Source organism: Nycticebus coucang, chromosome 22, assembly GCF_027406575.1.
Source record: "Nycticebus coucang isolate mNycCou1 chromosome 22, mNycCou1.pri, whole genome shotgun sequence".
NCBI classification, from domain to species: domain Eukaryota; kingdom Metazoa; phylum Chordata; class Mammalia; order Primates; family Lorisidae; genus Nycticebus; species Nycticebus coucang.
The window spans coordinates 46,864,315-46,887,301 of record NC_069801.1 but is presented as its reverse complement, the minus strand read 5'-3'; the positions used below and the strand labels follow the sequence as shown (position 1 = coordinate 46,887,301).

Here is a 22,987-nt window from a genome sequence, read left to right as displayed (position 1 = left end):
AATGGGGGTACAGGGGCAGATTGAAATAAGAAATCACCTCTACTACACTTCACGGAAGACAAGAAAAAAATGAATTTCCCATTAACACATTTCAGAAAGTACTTTCCTCCTACCCTGAAACTGATGAATTACATTTTTAGATAATGTGTGGAAATTTCAGTTTGACATTACCTTCCTGCTTGGTTCCTAGTCTCAATCAACCAGGCCATTCCACAGAGAAGGGAGGAGTGAGCGGCAGAGTGTGTGGGCGTGCGTGCGTGCGTGTGTGTGTGTGTGTGTGTGTGTGTGTGTGCTGGGAGAAGGAGAGGAGGCTGGGTGAATAGGGAATTGGTCTTACGAACCAAAGTCAGCTAAAGCACAGAAATAGAAAATTCTTAAAATACCCAGGCCTGATTCACATCCTAGGTAAAAATCCTTTGAGACATCTCTCCTGGGATGTGAGAATACTTCCCTATGGTTATCTGAGTTTGGAAGCAGGACAGAACCGTCTGATTTGGAAGAGAACATGAAGGGGAAGACAGCCGGGAGGCAAAAGGAAACCATACCTGGTCTGTAATCCTGACTATTGCCTTCCTGGGGAAAAAAGTGTTGAAAGCTGCATAATGTGCCCGCACAGACCCTAAATCTCCAGAGCGCCACTCAACTGTCAACCTGCCCTAATTAGGAAGGATGGAAAGCCTTGGATTCTCTTTGATGAGTGTGTTAAGAGGCACATTGATGATGTGGTCTACGATTTGCACTTCATGATCTGATGTTCTTCCATTTCTCCTTAATAAGGAAGACTCCTAGTCTCCTGTTTTGTAACCCTATTAGGCTGCCAAATCTTCTCCATACTTAAAATTTTCCATTCAGCCCCAAGAATAATCAACCTCCCTTCGAAGTTAACAAATCAAAACTCTTTTATTCTTTTTTTTTGTGTGGAATACGTATGACTGTAGGGAGGTGATAAATAAAATGACAGAGGCAAATCTGCCTGATTCTCCTCCAAGTTCAGGAGACACATCACACCGTAGCAAGCACCTTTTCCAAATCAGCAGCAAAATATGCTGATAAATGCTATGATTTCCTGTACTTTTCCCATCACTAACAAATATCTCTCTGATGTGCATGTAGAAAAGTTCATTTAGCTAGTCAATATGTTGGGATTTTCTTGGATATGCCTAATTGAGGCTGGGTTTTAACTATGCTTAAATTTAAGGCAGCATCTATTTCAATATAGGGCTTGCAAAATAAAGGAAAGGTGAGCATAGTGAAGGGTATTTCATGAAATGAAAACACCAGATGTTAAAAACCATTCCAAATCTAGTTTCCTTTTTCAGTAAGCAGTGACCTGTTCAACTAAAAAAAAAAAAAAAAAAAAAATCTTTTTAATGCACTGTGTGTTATTTTCTCAAACAAAAGATTTTGAGCTCTCTTTATGTTTCCCTACACTAAAACTTTTCATTCCCCAGGTGTAAAGCCTAGGTGGCTTACAAAAGAGAGGAGTCAGTTTAGTACCGTGGGGGTAAAATTCCAGAGATAAAACATAAATTAGACAACTCACATGAGTTGGACAGCACTGGATTCAAGTCCCAGCTCCCCTAACTTGGATGCTAAGTCATCTTGGTAAAGTTACTCAGTTGCTCCTAATTTTAAGTTACTTTAGCTGTACAATGGCTGTCTTGAGGATTACATGAGACTCCATCTACTTTGCACATTCTTAGTATACTGCAAGTGCTCAATAAATACTGGCTATTATTATGATTCTCCAAGAAATCCCAATTTATTATTTAGATGAGCCACTGCATATAAGGCGTTTATTACTGTACTCAGAACACACCCGAAAGCACACAAAAGCAGCAAACAAAAGCTGCTATTATTCTTACCTGTCTTCACTGGGTATTGTAAGAAATTATGCCAGTAAACGCACTTTAGGGCTGAATTCATGTTTCAGGAGTGAGTTCAAAACGCTTTCATATTTTAGGACTTTTTAAAGAGCCTTTTATTGCTTATACAGTTATCTCAGAAGTAAAGTTCAACCAAATTCCTACAGTGTTCCTGGAAGTCCAGTTTCTTAAGTATATGAGGTAACATAAGACAATCTCTAGCCCTCACTCCCCTGTCCCTCTTTAACTTGGCCTGGGTGCTCTAACACATCCTCTCACCACTGCTGTGTGATCCATGCCCCACCTCTCACCTACCGAGGAGACACAGGATTATTAGCACTTTCACAAATCTGAGACAAAAAACCAAGTTACCTGATGCCACTGCATCAAAACTGAGTTGGTTCCTTTAATTAGAGATGCAAATTCAGATACAAAGGTGGCAGCCAAATATTCACCCTGATGACCATAGTCAGGGTTTTGTTTTTTTGTGGCCTTGCTCTGCTTTTTCCACTGGGTAATATTAATTAAGACAAAGACATGTGTTGTAAAGGCAGAAACAAAGGGATGGAGTAGAGGTGGTGTTTAGGAAGTGTTGCCTTTGTCCATTGGGGTGCAACTCTAACCAACTTAATTTTCTGGTTTTGTGTAACTTAATTTGGCAAATGCTGCTTCACATTAGGCTGCTGCTTCCAAAGACGCATGTTCCAGCTCTACTTCCTTTGTCCAAAGCACAGAGGAACAAAAAATGCTTTTGTTCTGACTAGAATTTTAGCTCTGTTCCTTTGCCTTTCTTTCCTCTACCTAAATCCTCACCCCATCTTTTAAGCCTTCTCCAATAGCTCCAGCTAACACAAACTTCACCTTTCCCAACCACCCACAGCATTTATATAATCTGTCCCATATACTGGTCTCTTCAATATAGTCAGTTTTGTAATTGATAAGGTTCAGCCTGGACTGCCCTGTTCTCAAAGATCCCCTTCACAGCTCTCTCTTACCTGAAATAGATAGAAAATTACTCTTAAAAAGTACACTTTCTGCGAGGACTCGCAGAGAGTGACATCAAGTGAAGATACAATTATTTTTTAGCACTGTGATAATAATCACATACTGTGGCTAGGCAGATGAGGGCGGTTTTGCTGTCTTACACCAATTTCTTTCTTTCTAGGGATTTTTCTTTGTTACTTTTTGTGTTCTTTATTCCTTTTGGGGGTGGGGTGGTAACGAGATAAACATTTATAAAAATGTATTCTAGCATCCTAGCTCTGCTGGCTTCCAAATATACCCTGAGTCACCCAACCTTCTCCTGGCTAAGCCATGTGTTTCTTCCCCTGAAATACTGATCATATAGAAACTTGGATTCAGTAAGGCAATCTCAATGCTTCTAACACAAAAACAAAAAGGTAACAAAACAAAAACTAAGGAACAATATGAATTCTTCAAAGTCCCCGTGAATAATGAAATTTCTACCAGGAGTTTGGTGCCCTCTGCCTGAGTTTCTAGGCTGCATGAGTCCTGTGGGTCATGTGCCACTTCCCTTTTTCCCCAGCAGCAGAGGCTGCAGGTGGTTGAAGGAGAAAAGCAAAGGACTTGGCTTCCAGTGCGTCTCGTGCCCGTGGCTGCACACAAAAGCAATTCAGGACATGCATTTTTCTCTCCCTGGTACCTAGATTATCTTGATAAGTGTCCTTACCCAATTGAAAAAAGAAAATCTGATAAGGTAAGTAACAGCAATGTCCAAAAGCACTGTAAGGGTAACTCAAAGCTGGCATTTTCAGTAAATTTTGCTCTACTCTGAAAGCAGACACAGGCTGAGTTATATCCCCAGAGGATGATAAATATTTTAACTTTGCCTCCCTTTGTACACAGGAGCCTCCTTTAAAGCCGTGGTGCTTTAGGTAGACTCTCCAGAGGGCAGCCAGCAACCTCTACTAGAGGAACATGATGCTGTGCTGGGTTATGAGGAGGGGTTTAAGCAGACATCTTCCCCCTGTACATACTTCCAAATAACAATCACGCTTTTGGAAACTGGGGATGACTCCTCGCTCCGTCACACGCTGGTAACTGTGCTGCCTGAGACAGTTATTTTACTTTGCTAAGCTTCAGTCTCCTCATCTAAGAAAATGGAGGCTGTTCCCTGTGTTGAATGAAATAAGGCCTGTCCGGTGCTTAGCAAGTACCTAGCATAGAGTTAGTGCTTGATAAATGCTGGTGGCATTTATGTCCTCATAAATGCCTAATTATCATCCTATTATACAAAGATTAACACTTGCTTTCATGCCCACGTTTTTCCTTGTGTTTTCAAATGGAGAATCCATTGGTAACCCACAGCCAGAGTGAATCCAGCCCACTAGTAATGCTATCAACAGAGTCACTTCTGTCTCTTTCTCGAGAATCTTAACATTATAGAAGCCAGAACCTTCTAAGGGAATCCATTACATTCTCTTAGGGAGTGACTGGGGCTGAAAAATCTTAATCTTGAATTCTTATCTCTTTGCCACCTCCCACCTCCCCAATCCTCCCACTGGGTATTTAGAACTCCTTGTAAACTTCACAGGTTCGAGATGCATTGAGATCTGTAGGAGGTGTTAGAGGAAAAGGGGGGACTGGGATGTTAAAAATCAGGGCAACAAAAATACCTATGATGTCATTTACCCTGACTTCTGAACCACCAGCTGCAGCCCTTCCACTTGCCTGGTATGATACCTCACCTCTCCCAGCCTGCATTGTGACTTAACCCCCAATGTAGGCCCTGGAAGGTCTTCTGCTAGAGCGATTCCCTCTCCTTCCCCATCTCCCCACAGCCCTATCTCTCCCTCCTTCTCTGACTTTCAGCATAGCCAATTAAACCTGAACAATGGGTGGATGGAGGAAATATGCAGCATCTATGGAATGGTACAGCAGGGACTAGTTTCACTGTTAATTTAAAATGCTAGAATTAATTAGGTAGTGTAAATGAAGAATTTAATAAGCACTCTTTACAACCACGAATTCTACTTTTATTAAACACAGCTACCAAATGAGGGCAAATATCTCCGTTCTCTCTATATTTCCCTGTCTCATTCTGGTAAGTTCCCTACAAATACAATTCTTCCTTTTTTTTTTTTTTTCTGGCTTGAATTAAAAAAATGCATAATTATAAATTTATGACTGAATTGTATTTCTGCTTTCAACCCATAAGCTTTTTCTTTAAGCTCAGATGCTACTGTATGTCTCTGCTTGTGCTGGAGAGGGTGCTAAACAAACCAAAGTTGACAATTTTGGTTTTGTATACCAAATTAAAGGCTGTCTTCGAAGCTGTCACTCCTATTCAAATCCACTCGGTGAACTACCAAATTAGCATTCTTTCAGTAAAGGAATCTGCTTGTTTAAACATGTGTCTTTAGAAAACAAGGAACAACACCATGAATCAGTACTTCTTGAAAATCTCACTACAGTGCTAAGGGGAGTCTTCTGAAAAGGTGATTAATAATATCCACTAATGTAACAGGCAGAGTCCCCATTTAGAAGGTAAAGCTACGCCAAAAATACATTTTCCTATACAGGAGTGGGAGGAAGAATCATATGGTTAAGTGGTTTTAATTTGGTTTGAATTATCATCCTATTATACAAAGATTATTCAGGAATCTAAACATCGGCTTTCTGAAAGTACAGGCAATTCTGTAAAAGGATAGATGATCCTGGCCCTATTTGGGAACTTCGATGTAATTTTTCTGTTTTAGCCACTCTCCTTGAAGTGTGCTAGCTACACCTGTAGTAATAACATCTCCCATTTATTAAGAGACCACTATACAACAGCCATTGTGCTAGACGCTCTGTATGTAGTATCCAGTCTCTCATTCAGTCCTCACAGTAAGCCCTTTGAGATAAGCATTATTTTCCAGTTTTACAGATGAGGAAATTTTGTCTTGAGGGGTGTTATGTGACTTATATTTTAGAAAGTATCGTTGTTTTTTAAATTTTATGATTTTGCAAAGTAATAAGTAATTAACAAGGGGGCCAAATGTACATGTGAAATTATGAGAACAGAAGAGAACACACATGCATTGTGTTCTTCAATTTAAAAGCAAGATGATGTATCTCCCTGTTTTAATCATAGAGCTTCCTCTTTTCTTTTATAGGAAAGTTGGTTATCAATTAAAATATCCAGAGAAAGGGAAACAAAAGTCAACACCCAAAACTGACAAGTTCTCAAAGTTGAGCAGGACTGATTTCAGGAGTGGAGTTATCAGAGAGCAGTAGCTTCACTGTCATGAGTAGACAGTCTAATATTTTCCTAAGAAAATTTTCTCACTTCCAATATGATTACAAGAAAATTTCCTCCTCCCTCAAAGAATGACAGTGTCTGGCAAACATTCGTTCCTCAGTGAACAGGTGTTAAGCAGAAGAAAATCAGAAACTAAAAATCTCAAGTATAGAAGTTATATAGGGTGTTGTTTCACTTTCAAGTAAAAAGTCTCTGACATCTTGAAGAGTATTTTTAAAACAAACAAATAAAATAATAAAACACCTCACATGTAAATCTTCACTAAGCATCTCCTTCCTAGTGCAGACTTGTTGTATTCCAGAATAATCTGGCATGCTCAGGGCCTGTTTTTCCCCAAGACAATGGACAGTTGTGTTGCCCTTCCACAAGTCCACAGTGCTCCCCATTAAAACACTTGTCTTATACACAGAAAAACACTGGGCACACACAAACCAAATGTTTTAGAGGAAAAGAATACATGAATAAAAACTAGTGTGGTGCATAGGAAGGGCAGAGGGCAGAACTGGAAATTAAAGAACAAAAGGAAGGGGTGGCTGATTAAGAATAAAAGAGGACCTAGAAGGGTGAAGGACATAGGCTCTGCTTTGATTTGAGTGTTTGTGACAAAGCTTTTCTTTAAAAAAAAAAAAAGAATAAAAGAGGATATAACCAGAGTCATCTCACATAAAGGTGAAGAAGCACCAAAGTCCGTCTGCTTCCCAGTCCTACCACTCCACAGCAGGGTTTTAGGAGGTGTCCATATGTGTAAGGGTGTGAGCTTATGACTGTGTATCCACACAACCCACGGGGACGGGATACAGACGCTCAGTTGCATTATTATGCACGTACATTTCCATTAAGGCAGCACAGCTCATGGAACAATGTAGCTGCAAATCCACCCCCCACCCCCCAATCTAGAACAGTGAAGAAAAGCATACCTGTAATTTTGTCTCTCACAAGTTTGCAGGATTCTATTTCACCAATGCTCCCAAAGAGACTCCTGAATTCCTCTTGGGTCATATTCTGGGGTAAATAGTTGACGATGAGGTTGGTCTTGCTGTCATCTGTGGTCGCCCCTGTCTGCATGGGAGAAGGACAGTTTCTGTTGTTGCTGGAGGGTCCATTGCTTGTATTGGACGTCGGGCCATTTGACACCTGAGGCTCCATGGTGCTAATTATCTAAATGAAATTAAAAATATTAAAGAGCTTTTTGAAAATCTCAGACACAAAGTCTCTCTTAGGATTTTATTTTATTTTATGTTTGAAAAGAAAGGGAACGTGATAAAGAAAAATGGAGCAAAAGAGACTGAGTTGTGAACACAGCCAATTTAGAAGCATGTTTTTAACCAAAATGTTAAACTCCCCTTTCTATTTTTAGGCCTGCCCATAGATTTTGAACACAGACTAGAATGCAGTGGGAACTCTCCCATTATTTTGTTAATGAAAAGCTAATTTCTGTTTTCATTACACAATCACTCTCAGAAATGTATACTTAAGCCACACCAAATTATAATTAAAATGTAAAGTAATAATCATGATTAAAATTATAGTTCCATTAGAGCTGAAAAAGCTAAATATAGAGGGCTACACTCACAAGATCAAATACAGTACCTGTTTATTAACTATCTCATAAAGTAAATGACATTAGATTAAATGGGGTTGTTCCATATGGGAAGGGTTTAGATTTTCACTGATGCTTAATCACTGATCAAACTTCAGATTTCATAAGTACATGCTGGGGAGCTGCAAAGTCTTCTAATGATTTTTTTTATCCAGCCACTCTGTAACTGTTTTTCCCAGACCTCTAATAAAACAAACAGACAAAAAGAAAAAAAAAAAAAAAACATGAAGGAAAAGTTTTCTCTATGTCTCCACCTTAGCTAAGTCCAGCACTGCCTGAGGCTGTCTTCTCACACATTATTATTCTAAAACGATTTTGGGGGGACTTAAATATTTCATTAAACAAAGATTTCCTTGGATGTGTGAACTGTTCCAGGCACCGTGCATGGGAATAAAGAAATGAATGAAATGGATGTGGAGAAAAGGGAACACTTGTACACTGCTGGTGGGAATGCAAATTAATACATTCCTTTTGGAAAGATGTTTGGAGAACACTTAGAGATCTAAAAATAGATCTGCCATTCAATCCTATAATTCCTCTACTAGGTATATACCCAGAAGACCAAAAATCACTTTATAACAAAGATATTGCACCAGAATGTTTATTGCAGCCCAATTCACAATTGCTAAGTCGTGGAAAAAGCCCAAGTGCCCATCGATCCACGAATTGATTAATAAATTGTGGTATATGTACACCATGGAATACTATGCAGCCTTAAAGAAAGATGGAGACATTACCTCTTTCACGTTTACATGGATGGAGCTGGAACATATTCTTCTTAGTAAAGTATCTCAAGAATGGAAGAAAAAGTATCCAATGTACTCAGCCCTACTATGAAAGCTATAACCCAGTTATAACCTAAGAATATGGGGAAGGGGGAGAGGGAGGGGAGGGAGGGTGTTTGGTGGGATTACACCTGTGGTGCATCTTACAAGGGTACATGTGAAACTCAGTAAATGTAGAATATAATTGTCTTAATACAATATCTAAGAAAATGCCAGGAAGGCTATGTTAACCAGTGTGATGAAAATGTGTCAAACTGTTTATAAAACCAGTGTATGGTGCCCCATGATCGTATTAATGTACACAGCTATGATTTAATATTAATAAAAAAATAAAAAAAAGAATCAATAACAACAACAACAAAAAAAGAAATGAATGAAAGTCCTTATCCTCAAGGATCTTATAGTCTATGGAGGGCACAGAAAGGTAAATGGCTTGCTGTAGGGCAACCGGCAGGTGGTAGAGAAGCAATTACTCCTGCTTACGGAATAGGGGGATTTAGGGAAAGTACTGAGAAGATGCTAGAACAGAGTGTTAGCTGGAAAGTGGGTTTAAGATCATGGAGTCAGATCATGAAGATGTCCTGCATGGGGTGATAAACATGGAGAATCACAAAACGGCAGAGCTGGAAGGGAGTAAATCTGCTTCACTACTCTCGTGTTTCAGATGAAGTCCAGAGATGCCCAGTGACTTCTCTGTCATCACAGGAAAGCAGGGCCTGCACCCAAATTTCGTGGCTCCAAACGCAGCCCAGCAGTTCCACCTGCCCATTCTATCCCCAACCCCTACTTGTCGATCACAATACTGCCTCGGTCTTCTCTGAAATTAGTCATTGGCTCCTGGGAAATACAATCATGCTCTGTCACTTTCCAGCTGTGTGACCTTGGACAAGGGATTTAAGCTCTAGGAGCCTCAGTTTTCTTCATCTGAAAAATGGGCACACTTCGACATGTACCTTGCGGAGTGTTGGGAAGGACCCAGTGATGTGATAATGTAAAATGCCTGAACAGTGGTGGGAGCACAGTCACAATCATTGATATTTACTAACGTGACTCTGCCAATTATTGGCTGGGACTTCTCTCACTGTCTCCTTATAGGAACGCAGTGAAGCATACTCTAACATTCTCTACATTTTATAGATGAGGAAACCAAGGTTTAGCACATCACTAATAACTTGTATTACTAGCCTCCATTATAATTACCATTTGGCTGCTCAGAGAATTTTTTGTGCGTATTTTCACTGAATATACTATGCAGTAAAGTGTGTAAATCTTAAGGGTACAACTCAAAGAATGTTTACATGGTGGACACGGCTCACTTCTGGGTAATCACCTTTCAGATCCCGGTACAGATCACTATTAGCACCCCCAAAACCTTTCGCATGTCCCCACCCTTATCATTTACATCACCCCCCTCCAAAGGTAACCACTTTTCTGAATTCTAATCCATAAATTCGTTTTATCTATTTTTCAGTTTTATATACATGGAATCATACAATAGTACTCTTAGGCCTTTTCACGCACATCTGGAGTGTAATCTGTGTTGTTAGACGTTGTTCTTTACACCTATAGAGAATTTTATTATATGGAAATATCACATTTTATTTACATTGATGAAGATTTAGATTGCTCTAGTTTTAAATTTCTATAGATAATCTGCTATGAGCATATGTACACATATTTTGGTGCATATATGCATACAATTCTGCTGGGGATAGTCCTAGGGTTCTGTTTTTTGGGTTACAGTGTGTTTGTATGTTCAGCTTTAGTAGAAACTGCCAGAGGTTTTCCAAAGTGCATAAACCAATTTATATTCCCATCAGCACAGTAGGAATGTTCCACTTGCTCCATACCCTTATCAATGTTTGAAGATTTTTTTTTTTTGTCTTTGCTTGTTTTCTTATCTGAAGTGAGTAGCATAATAAAAAAGGAATAAGACTTTTGAGTCAAGACAAGAGTTGACTTAAAATCCCAGTGGTATGGATTAGCCGTGTGATCTTAGGCAGGTTACTTCAACACTCTGAGCCTCGGTTCCCTCTTCTGGTTTCCTTTCCATAAAACTTGGAAAAAGCCTGTTGTACAGGGGTTAGCTCCAGGATGAGAGATCATATGTACCAAGTCTCTAAAACACAAAGTGCTTACAGGCTTCGTAACTGTTATTCCTCATCATGCTCTAATAGGCGAGTGTTACTCTGTTTCCGCTTCTGATAATCACAAGTGGAAAATGAAACCAAAAGAAAAACATGAAGTCTCAAGAGGAGCCAGGGAAATAAAGCGGATTAAGGAAGGTGGGGGAGTGTCCAAGGTTCTTTACCATCATGTAAGTAACTTAAGTGGCTCCACTTCTCCCATCACCAGAACTTTCTTCTTGGCTTCAGGTCAACTGTAGGATTCTAGAAGTCTGGTCCAGACAGCAAGGAGAAAGCAAAAAACTGAGAAGAATCTTAAATCAAGCTTTCTTCAGGATGGATAGAAATTGTACACAGCAAAGCCTTTTCAGCTGCTCTGTTCTTGAGGCAAGGGTCCAGGAAAAGAAGCAGGGAGACGGGCCCAGGGGAGGGCGGCGTGCTAACGGAGAAGACGTTACAGAGCGGCAGTGCAGCTCCTGGCTGGGAAGCAGGTGTCAGCTCTGCCAAGCCGGCATGGGGCCTCGCGGGTCTGTGCAGCGCCTCTGTGTGCTGTGTTGTCTCACTGCTTCACTGAGTTAGGTGTCCAGGCAACAAACACAAGAAGCACTGCCAACTCAATGAGGAGCTTGAAATTCAGAATTTACCCATTTGAGGAGGCCCAGCTGGCAGAACCACAAAGCTGCCCAACTACTACATTTTGATTTAATGGCAAAACCCCCAAACAAAACAAAAATAGTCCCCCAACCTATAGATCCCCTTTCTCTGCTCTCCACCTTTCTCAAGTTACCCTTTTTCTGGGTCCCCCATAAACATCTAGAGAATATTCTGCACTGAGGCAGGGTTTTGGGTGCTAATGATGGAGGATGTACAGGAATGTAAGTCGCACGTCAGCAGGATGAGATTCTTAGGGCCCTAGGCTGTCTAAGGTCACTCCACAGCCAGCTTCGTCTTTTGTTCACTGGAACTTGGGCAAACACTTGTCCATGTGAGCATGTCACAGGTCTACCTGCTCCAGAAAGGCCTAGGAAGTAACAAGGCTACAGCAAAATCATTTCAGTTCCCCCATCAGCTTTGTGGATCTTCAGACATCTTATGTGGATTTTCAATTTATGTTCACTCCTGGAGTTGAGCCCAATCTATAGATTACATAACTCTACAAGGGCCTAAACCTTCAGAAAGGAGCCATGAGATGCAGGGCTCACTACTGAGCTACTTCAACAGGCCACATCTGTAAATTAGGTCAAGTCATTCTCATTCAATAAAGATGGAGCTTTCTGTGCTCTGCACACACTACACAGTTATTCTTTTGTGTACCCAGAAAGAACTGATGCAAACACACACACACACTATCTCTCTCAGAGTTTTCTCAATAAAAATGTACAGTCTGAAAGCTGAGAAACATTTGCAAATGTGTTAATATACATCATATAACAAGACCCCTCACTGGTCTTAAGGATACATCCCAGGATGCAACGTAGGCTAAAAAAAAAAAAAAAGAATCGGAAATGTAAAATGTCAGAATCAAATCTGACATGTGAGTGAATCAAGAGGATTTTAAAACATCATTTGAAAAATAAGAGAAGTTGCCAAGATGTAAAGATACTGAACGCATGAATATGAAACTACAACGTTTTAAGGTACACGACAGATCTTAAAGAGAGGACACCCATATTCTCTACTTAGGAAACAGACCAGATGTAGAAAGATACATTGGTGGGAAGCACATCTAGCAGTAAGCACAGAGGCTGGCTGGGCAAAATCAGAACACTTGTTTCCTCGGGCTAACACCTTTGAGATTCTAACAGCACAATTTTCATTGCAAATAAATATATCAGTTACTCAAGTGTGCATATGTACTTTAATGAAACATTCTGTGTGGGTCTCACAGCCAACTTTGCAGCTGACCAGGTTCCAACCCCCTGACTTGCCTTCCTTTCCTAATCTGAATGGCAATGAAGAACAGAATTACAGTCAGCATCCAGGATAGAGAATTGAGGAGGTTCAGTTGACTTCAGACTCTAATGGCTGTACAAAGCACTACATTAAATCTTTTATGTTCCTGTGATATATTTTAAGAAACATTATACAGGCAGAAAATTTCAGGGATAAACTATTAGAACAGTGCACAATAACGTAGGCACTCAAATCCTGTCATTGTAAATGTGGATGGTTTGAATGACTAATTACTCACACTTAACGCATTAACCTCACCCCTCCCACCACTCTTTTATGCAAAATATACAACAAAAGCACAAGGGAAGGCCTCAGATGTGCAGCTGCCAGATCATCGCCAGGGCTGTTTATCTCTGCAGAGAGGAGGTGAGGAGCAGAGGCTGGGCCAACCTTCTCAGGGTGCTCCTGAAAAAAAGGAAAACCAACCCTCTCTGCTCTTCATGACACCTTCTTTGCCACAATCCAGGGTCCTTGTGTCCACTGAAGGTACCTGTAACACTTCCTGGATGTCAGATCACATGCACGTTTTTTAATAAGTGTTCATTTCTGCTACGGCTAGGCCTGGGTATGTTAGATGGACGGAGGAGGAGCCCCAGTGTGCTAGGCTCCGGGCGTGCAGAGATAATGACAAGGAGTAGGGCAGGACTGAGTTTACAGTGTGGGTGCACGACAGATGTCAGAAAACACTGGGGATCACAGAGCCCAACTCTGCAATTGTAATGACCAGGAAACTGAGGACCATAAACGGGAAGTGACTTGCCCAAAGTCACATTAATAGGTAGAGGCAGAAATGGGACTGGAGCCCAGGTCTACATGCTGCCTCTCCTGTGTACTTTTGTGACGATGCAGGCACAGTCACTTGGATGAAGATTTACTTCTCCTTTTGAGCAGGGAGTGAAGAGAGAGGCAGGGAGCAGTAGTCTTATCACAGAAATACACTTAAACTGAGACGGAGAGACACCCCCATCGCTTTCTGAGTACAGCACTTTACAATCCATAAGGAATGGTGACCTGAATTCCAAGGTCTGTGGCACATAAATCATATCTCTTTTGCTTACCACAGTATCTCCTGAATGCAGAAGATGGCCTGACAATTGGTAGGTTCTAGATAAAGGACTGTAGAATGAATGAATATCCGTGCATGTCCCATAGCTCACTGGATCCCTCAAGCAACTCTATGAAGTACAAGCCAATAATGTGTTACTATTATCCTTATTTTATGTATAACAAAAGAGGACAGAACAGGTAGATCACCAGTCACTTACAGAGCATTTACTACAAGTGCCAGGCACATGTGTAGAAGCTATTTCAAATGCATATTCTTTTTTCAATTTTTCTTATTATGGTAAAATACACATAACATAAAATTTGCCATCTTAGCCATTTTTAAGCGTACGGTTCAGTGGTGTTAAGTACATTCATATTGTTTTGAGACCATCACTGCCATCCAGAATTCTTTTCATCTTGCAAATCTCAAACTCTATACACATTAAACAATAACTCCTCATTTCCCCATTCTTCCCTTCCCCCAGCTCCTGGCAACTACCATTCTATTTTCTATCTGTATGTGAAATGCAGATTTAAGAAGTAGTCATTCAAGCAGGAAGGTTGAACCTTTGGTTGGCATCATCCACTAGAGAAACTGTTAAATGTCCTAGCCCTTTCTCCCCAGAAGAATGTATACTTGTAAAACATTTTATATACATTAAAGCCAATCTATTATCTTCACACTGAAAGCCCCCAAATTGATCCTTCCCATTCAAGCCTGCAATGCTTTTGGAGCACTAACACTCTTTTTACTTCTTGAGAGGGAAGTTTCAGGACCCCGCCTTACCCTACCACCTCCATCTTCCCATCCTCCACCCCACTCCCCACACTAAGGTAGCTGAGAACTATTAGTTCAGTATCCTGGCAGCCCATAGGGTCCAATGCCCTTACTGGGCCCCTCCTCATCTTCCTCTCAGCTCCATTTAATGAGTCATCAAGAGGGTGATGGTAGAACCTGGTGGTCCAGTGGAGACTTTGTTCTTACTGGTATGAAAAAGGGAATAATAATGGTACCTCCCCTCACAGAACTGTCATGAAGTCAATGAAAAATCTACATAAAGCCCTCAGCACTCTTCTTGGTGGGGATTCCCCCGTACATAATAGTGATGTTAACACCATTAGAGGAGCTAAAGGGGGAGATAAAACTAGTCCCTAAGAAACTAGACTGGGAATTAGATGAGAAAATCTGAGCAGCAATATAATCAAAGTTAAAACCTTTCTTTCCTTCCTTCCCAAATCACTCTTTTCACATAATTTCTTGCTCTCAGAATTTATTCACTCATTAATCAAACAAATAGGTATTGCAAAGGTCCCTATGTCAGGAAGAAAGGATGCCCTATGGCCAGGAAAGTCTTTGAAGTGAATTAAGCAAGACCACTCTAAACTTCGAAGTGTTCTTAGGTACGAAAAATGTACTTAGAACCTCCTTTATGTTTTATTTATTTATTTAGAGGTAGGGTCTGAATGTGTTGCCCAGGCTGGATTCAAACTTCTGAGCTCAAGCGATCTTTCTGCCTCAGCCTCCTGAGTATCTAGGACTACAAGTGCACACCTCTGTGCCTGGCCTACCCCTTTAATATTTCTTCCACCAGCTCATGAATTCCTTTTCCCTCCCTTCATTTTCTGTAATACTTTACTTTGGTCAAGTTTGGAGGAAATTGGGCTCAAATTACAGGAGTGATCCTCCTCCTCACAACTGAAAAGAATCATCGTCCTATGCCCCAGAAAGCCACATCGGAGGTGCTACCATAGTCCCTCCCCAATCCTGCTAGCCACACCATATGGTGTCCTTGCCCCAGTATTTTCCACAAAAATGGCAACTTAACGATACACTGCATTATTTTGCATTCGTGTATTTTAATTCATGAGGCAAATGCAAGGTTACCACGTTATGTCACAGGAACTTTCCCTGATACAGAACTCACTACTGTCAGTCATCACCCAAGCCTACGGCAGGATCCTCGTAGTATGCTCATCACCACCCTCTTGGCAGGCCTTGCTCTTGGCAGTCCTCAACTCCTGGTTTTCTGGTGGAAAAGTGGTCGCAGTGCTCAATTCGGGCAAAAAGAACACAAAGAAAGAACCAAAGAAGGTCACAGGAATATGACGTTTCTTTTACAAACGCTCTCCCCCTCTCCTTTCAGTACCCTTCATTTATTCTTTTTTGATTTCAGATTAATATAAGGGCACATAAAAGTAGGTTACATTGTTTGCATTTGTTAGGTAAAGAAGGAGCTGCACTTGAGCCCTTCACCCAGGAGGTGCGCCACGAACCCCTACATTGTACCTGATAGGTGAGAGCTTACCACACCCCCTGCCCCTCTCAGCCCCCTGTAAATGTCAGTATTCCTAGAAACCAGAAAGATGCTCAAAGATGTGCTGATTGCAGTCATGTCTCAGGCGTATACATCTGCGACACACACATCTACTTTATGAAATATTTTAATGAGTATGTAAAGGTGTTTTCTTTTACCATGTTGGAAGGACTTTTGAAAATTTTACTTATAAAAGCTAACCTTTATGTAATAGAACAAGCGCTCCCAAGAGCGTGAAGAATAATGTTTACCAAGGGCAGTCGCTGAATCGAACCATTAAAGAAACAGATTTAAATTATTCATGAGAACAAAAATAAAAGTCCTAATTCTCTTTGCAGGCATTTCCCACTTAACCCTTATAAAATTCTGATACAAAGTATGTAGGACTCTAGTGGATGTAATAGCCCAGCAGACTGTTGCATCTCACCTGCCTTTCAAAAGCCTGGAAAATAAATTTCCAAAGTTAGAAAATTAAACAGCAGGCTCTGTGTTCCTGAAGACAGGCATTATTTTTAGGAATAATTCCTCACTTCTCTTCTTGCTCCTTAAAATATACTAAAAATGTCCTCACAACCCCCTAATTTCATATTTCTTTAAAGCTTTGTACGTCAGCTCATAAAATCTATACTCTCCATTCCTTCTTTTTGAGAGACTTTAATGCACTCATGTCCATTCAGGTAAATATATACATATATATTTTTCGTAAATACAACACTTCCCTTGTTGTGACTTAACTGTGAAGGAGACACATGTTACATGTATTAATGGGGTCCAAGGGCAGGGGCTGGTATTTATGATATGATCCCCCTAGGAAAAGGGAACTTGGGGATACCATCCCTCCAACCAAATGATAGGCAATGACTCCTAAATACCAGTGGACCAGGGGTCTGTGGCTGAAGACTGCATTCATGTCCCCAAACCATTCATACCAGGTTTCTGTGCATTCTGCTGGAGGGTAACTAGAGAACTCTAGAAAAAAATATTTAATTCCAACCAGGGAAAACATGCTGACAGCTTAATAATACCTTTGGGCAGATGCACAAATAACCTGAAAGACCTATTTACTCTAGGAAGTTATGTGGTAATAAATTCTCAGCATTTCCTTAAAACAAGTGTATTCAATTTAACACAAGTTTATTGAATGCTATTATAGGCCAAGGCATTCCTATAGAAGGTAGGGAAACAAAAATGATTTGGTCCCTGCCCGTAGAGGGTTCAAGCTGGAAGGATGGCAGAGAGGGCAAGTAAACAAATACTTAATTAAAGTCAATTGTATACACCCCTTTCTTTGAAGCAATCCCCTTCAGAATTTCTCTAATGACTTCCCCTCCTAACCAAAAGCACATAAATTGAATACACTCTGACTAATCCTACCTGTTCTAATACTGAACTGACAGTCCTGTTCCCACTCTAAATGCCTACCTAAACAAACGACTATTTGTTATAATGAAGTAAGCTGGAGGCATCCCTCCTTTGAAACAGCATCTTCTGCTCTGGAGATGAGCACCAGGCATGCCAAAAGTATTCTCAGTGGTGGTATTCGGGGCTTTTAAAAAATCAGCAGCCGCTGGAGAGAACAAGAAGCATTAATACTTAAAATAGCAGGGCCAGCATGGATCTGAAAAGCATAATCAAAATTTAATTTCTCTTAGGCATTATTCTCAAATTCATAGAAATTCAAGTTTTTAATCTTCTTCCCAAGACACATCACACACATTTCCCCTCCTAATAAAAACTGGCCTCCTTTACATCTTATAGTGATTCTTTAGAGCTTTAATTTGGGCCTAAAATGATTTTCTGGTGTGTTCTTCCTAATGGCAGTCCTGGTAGGACTCCTGGGTATTTGTTTTTAACCGATTTTCACAGCAAACTCTCTGGAGCTGAGGGCCCACTTGATCACCCAGTTGGTTGTAAAGAGGAGAGAATCTTTTCTTTTCTCTCTCACAGTTCAGTCCTCTTTTTCAAAATGGCCAATAAATACATCAAATCCCAAACTGTCAATAAGCTTTCTTTGTTCAAGTCAGATTTGAAAAGAGACAAATGTCTGCATTTTAACATAAAAACAATTTCATGGGCAAGCTCAGGTTGCCTTCAAAAATATGAACTCTAATAAAAAAAAATCAATCGGAAAGCAATTCTTCTCATCTGCCCTCCAAAGCCCCAGTGAATTCTGAATGTTTAATGTGGACAAAATCACCAAAATGCTTAATAATAAGCTGTGGGTACCTGTTGGGATGGGAACCAGTTGTGATGGTAAATATGTTATCTTCATCTTCCATACAAAGAAGAGTTAATGAATCATTTGAAAAAGTGCCCACAAACTGATTAAGTCAGACTTAACTTCTGATTAAATGCATAAATAATAGCCAGTGGTGTGATTGATGTAAACATAAGTATTGTATATTTATAAAATGCCTGGCTAGAGGCTCCGAGTGTAGGCAAACTCATCAAGATTTAGCTGTACAAAGCAATATGCTACTCTGCATATATATCAGTGATCTAAGGCGTTCGTCAGGTCGTGTGTCTGAATTTAAGTTTCATGCACACTCAGATTAAATTCTTCAGAAACCTACATAGAAATACATTTTATTTTGAAAATTAATATTTGTTTTCTTAATACAGCTAGGGTGAGGATGAGGAGGGTGAAGGGGAGTAGAGGGAGTTAATATCTAGAAAAATCTGTGTAAAGCAGTGTTCTCTTTTTAAAGAGAAGTTGTATAATGCTAAGGGCTCTTCCAAATGTGCAGTTCAAAAGAGGGATTACTTGAGCCATTGTGAAGCTAAAGCTGAAGATACCAAGTGAAATAAAACAATTCCCAGCCTCAATGGGTATATTTTGTGTCCCTAGAAAGTTATACCTATGGACACTTCACACAGTCTCATGTATCTGCGTGTTCATTCGTAAAAAGATCCTGAATGTCGTTCTGATAGGGTAATTTCAAATTTGCAAATTACTTTATTACACTTGAAACTTAATTGTTATTTTCTCCTTTCACTGCTTTTCTTTTTCCTTTTTAATACGAGAAAAACATTAGAAAAAAATAACTTTTTTACTTGATAGGAGAACTTTATTCCTTAAACTATATCTGAGAGCCGGTTAGACACCCCTGCCCCTGAACATTCTCTGAGAAGGTAGAATGGGCAGCAGTAAAACTGGACTCACCAAACTGGTGTTGTTGAGAAATTCAGACCTGGGCTGGGAGAAGCTTGTCTTTGAGTTATCTGTGGGCAGCACGTTTACATAGAAAATAAAAATTCAAAGCTTCAAGGTTTAAGGTGCTTCCAAATTTTTGTTTTTACAGTGCAAAAATACAGCACATTCATAATATGAAAGAAAGCTACTTTTCAAAAGGAAAGAAAATTTCAAATCTTTCAAACCAGTTGGGGGCCACCATATTAACAATGATTGTACTTCCGCCTTAGAATCATCCTGTATGATCTGTTCTCGGCCACACTCGGCTCCTGCACCAGGAGACACGTGGAAGCCCAAATGAATAAAGATCACATTTCATGAAATGGTCTCTGCTCAGGGCTCCCCTTCCCCTAGATCGCCGTGAATTAGCAAAGTTACTCTCTTAAGTCTGCTTTATCGCCTGGCAGCAACCTTCATCAGGACAGCAAGGAGAGAAGATGATTTATAAGGAAACCACTCCTCGGATCAGAGTGAAAAGTACTGATCCGTTCTAAAAGCTCCTGCTGACAAACTCTGATATTATGAACATTCTGCACTTGGACAAAAGCTCCCACTTTTCTTAATTACATGGTTTGAGCAGGAGCCTGCTTTCAGGATCTGCCCAATCACACAACAGCCATTTATTTTCCCAACTGCAGCTGCCAAAATTTCCCCGATCTCTGTGCTGTGCTCCATCTTCAAGGACATCTTGTGAATGTATGACACTGTCAAGCAGCATTCCATCCCATGCTTTTTAAGCTTCTCACGCTCTCTCTCTTTCCTGCATATGAAGATCCTCCTAATAAATATTTATTAAAAATCTCCTGAACAAGAAGCGGAGAGGAAAAAAATTACAAGCATCAGAATATTTTTGTCTGCTTTGAGGAAAATATTATCACAGTGAACTGCTAACAGTCTCTGTCTTCTGTGTGACGGCCTTGCTTTTGTTGTATGGACACTGAGTCTAATAATTCACTGAATTCTCTCTTTTTAGCACTGTTAGGAGAATCCAATGGCATCCAGAATGCCAAATCTGCAGGCCCCGTGTGTAAAGTCTCACTGCCAACTTTCGTTGTTGTTGCTGTTTTTTTAAACATAAATCTTACTTCTAAATTTATTTTTTTATTCTCTTAATTCTCCTTCACCTCAATTTCCTTATTGTTCTAGTTTTAAAAAAATCTCCTACTATCAATGTACACAGCTATGATTTAATAAAAAAAAATCTCCTACTATATGTATTTTTATGATTTGCCTTATAATCATAGATGTTTAGATTATAATGAAGAATAAGTTGATATTTCTGTCTTCATGATCTTTTGCCTTTTCAAAATAAGCCTGTGAAACATCACTAATGATGCAAAAGTCAAACTGGCATTTTATGATTTAGGAATAAGATTTTTTAAAACACCTGCTAACATTTTAAAAACATTATTTTTGTATTATAATTCACACAGTGTAATATGTAATTCTCAGGTAAGGCCCATTTAGGACTAATTTACTGTGTTCTTAAAAATGATTTGATTACTATGTATATGTATCAAATAGATATAATACAATATATTGAAAGTAAGATATTACTTCTTTGAGTTGGACAGCTTGTCCTTTGAAATCATAGATACAAAGTAAATTTACTTGATAAACTCTTCCAACTCTTGACATATCTCAGAAATTTGCCTTTTAAAAAAGTGAAAGGCTAAAAAATATTCAGAATCATCTGTCATCAAACTAAAGCAACCGAAAAATTTTTTAGTTATAGGTAGGTATTTGAAAGCAAGTTATGACACACAATTTAATGATGTTAATATAGTGCTTCATTTGAATAACCCTTCCTTCCCCACAACTGAAGTGAGCTCTTAAAAAAAGAAAAAAAAGGAACAAAAGCCAAGATAAGTTCCCTAACATTTATGAGTTCTTTCAATAGACCAGAAACCATTATAATAAATGCCAGGGATATAAAGGAGAGAGAAAGAGTTCCTACCTATAAGGAAGTAAATAAATAGGTAAATAAGAAACGATCATATAATGTCCTAAGTATAGCAATGGAAAGCATGCAAAATGTGCCTAGCAAAGTCCTTACACACATCATGGCAGACACACTCAGAAAATGGAGATCGTGCTATAACGCTGATTAAGAAGTGCTTTGGGTTACACAGGAAAATGTTTAGGCAAGCAATTACCGTTAACTCCTTCCAGTACTAGCGAGTAGTAAGCACATAATAAATGGTGATAGGTTTTGATATACATCATTTCACTTAATTCTCACACAACTTTGCAAAGTGGGTGTTGTCATTTCCTTTCCCACATTTATGGAAATAGAAGTGCTGTTACTCCATACATGATGGAGAAATGAGGCTTCAAGCAGTGTCCACTGTCACTCAGCCAGAATTGCAACTTGAACCTAAGGTTGAAACCAAATTCTCTGTCCTTTCCTAAATCTATGAGTCTGAGGATTGTTTCCATCACCATAAAATGCAACTCAATAGTCTTGAGAAAGCAAATGATCTAATCTGGTAAAAACCATTGCCTGTGTATCTGCTGCCTGTACTAATACTGCCAAACAAATTGATGTTACAAGACAGATCCTAATTTAAAACTCTACACGATGTAATGGAAAGAACATGAGGTTTGGACTTGATCTGACCTGGGTTTGAAAATCAGCTCCAGCCTTGACCTCGGTTTAGCCTGTTAAGACTCTGAGGTGCAGTGAAATGTACTCATTTGAAAAATGCAAACGATCCGTTCTGACTTGCATGGTTGCTGTGAGGCTTAAAAATAACAAATTTAAGGAATCTGGTCCAGAGCTCAGAACACAGTAAGCACTCAATATATGTTCAATCCCCTTGTCCAAAGCATAGCATTCTAAAATATGTACCCATTAAAATGTGTTGCAGGTGGCAAAATTGACTAAGCTGGTAAGATTGATCTTGGAATTTTAATTTCTGAAACAGAAAAGAACACTTAAAAATGTTACTACTCATCACCTATGCCAATAGCTATTTCCTTCATCTTCACAATGATTCACAAACGTTCACTAATAAGCTCTCACAATAATGCCAGACAGGAAAATACACAGCAAAGGGGTAGAGGTTAAGTGAACTCTAAAAAAACAAAACAAAACAAAAAAAAACTGAATAATGAAAGTGCTATTTTTTGACATTTACAAACACAATTTCTGGTATCCTTTGTCCTTTCAAAAACCCTCCACTGTGAATAAAGTTAGGTATTTCAAATGTAAACAAGCACAGTCATTAGGGTTTTTGATTTCCCACAGGGAAATGTTTTCAGCAGAAAGTTTCAGAACACTGCCACAGTGCACTTGGTTTGCTGATAGCACAGGGCATTTCCAGCTTTCCACAGGACCTGCTCAGGGTGAAGAGCAAGGGCAGTTCCCAGTCCACCCTCCACTTGAACTGCTCCTTCCTTCCGGTAGACCCCAAGATGCAGCTACACTGACGGAATGCATTTCCAGATGATTTTCCAGGGCAAAGACGGAAGGAAAGGTGTGGTGGGAAATGCAAAGTTAACAATTGTTATCCCCCTCGAAGAAAGGTGACTAACCCTTCCTTACAGAGCCCTTACCAAAAAACTTTTTATAAGGTAAGAATTCATTAAGTCACATGCTGGATTTGTAAGCACATCCACACCCATCACCTGGTTAATGTTGATGTAGAGCTGGAGAGATAGGTGGGGTCTCCTCTCACTATCACGGGTAAGCTAACTAAGGGTTAAGGAGCAAATGGAAATACAGCTACTAGTGGCAACTACCCTCTGTTTGCATGGTGCAGAGCTGGGATGGAACAGACACCTTCCTCTTTTATCCACAAAAGTTCCATAGGTCCTGGAAAGCACTTCTGGGCAAC

General features: G+C 39.8%; 1 protein-coding gene across 9 annotated transcripts in view; it reads right to left on the bottom strand.

Annotated features, from left to right (window-relative positions):
- ELAVL4 (ELAV like RNA binding protein 4) overlaps positions 1 to 22,987 on the bottom strand; it is a 95,800-nt gene that overhangs the window by 46,150 nt on the left and 26,663 nt on the right. For all 9 annotated transcript variants that reach the window (XM_053577019.1, XM_053577013.1, XM_053577016.1 and 6 more), the window contains exon 2: positions 7,047 to 7,287. In XM_053577019.1, coding sequence (XP_053432994.1) covers positions 7,047 to 7,287 — 241 coding nt within the window. The remainder of the gene's footprint in view (positions 1 to 7,046; positions 7,288 to 22,987) is intronic.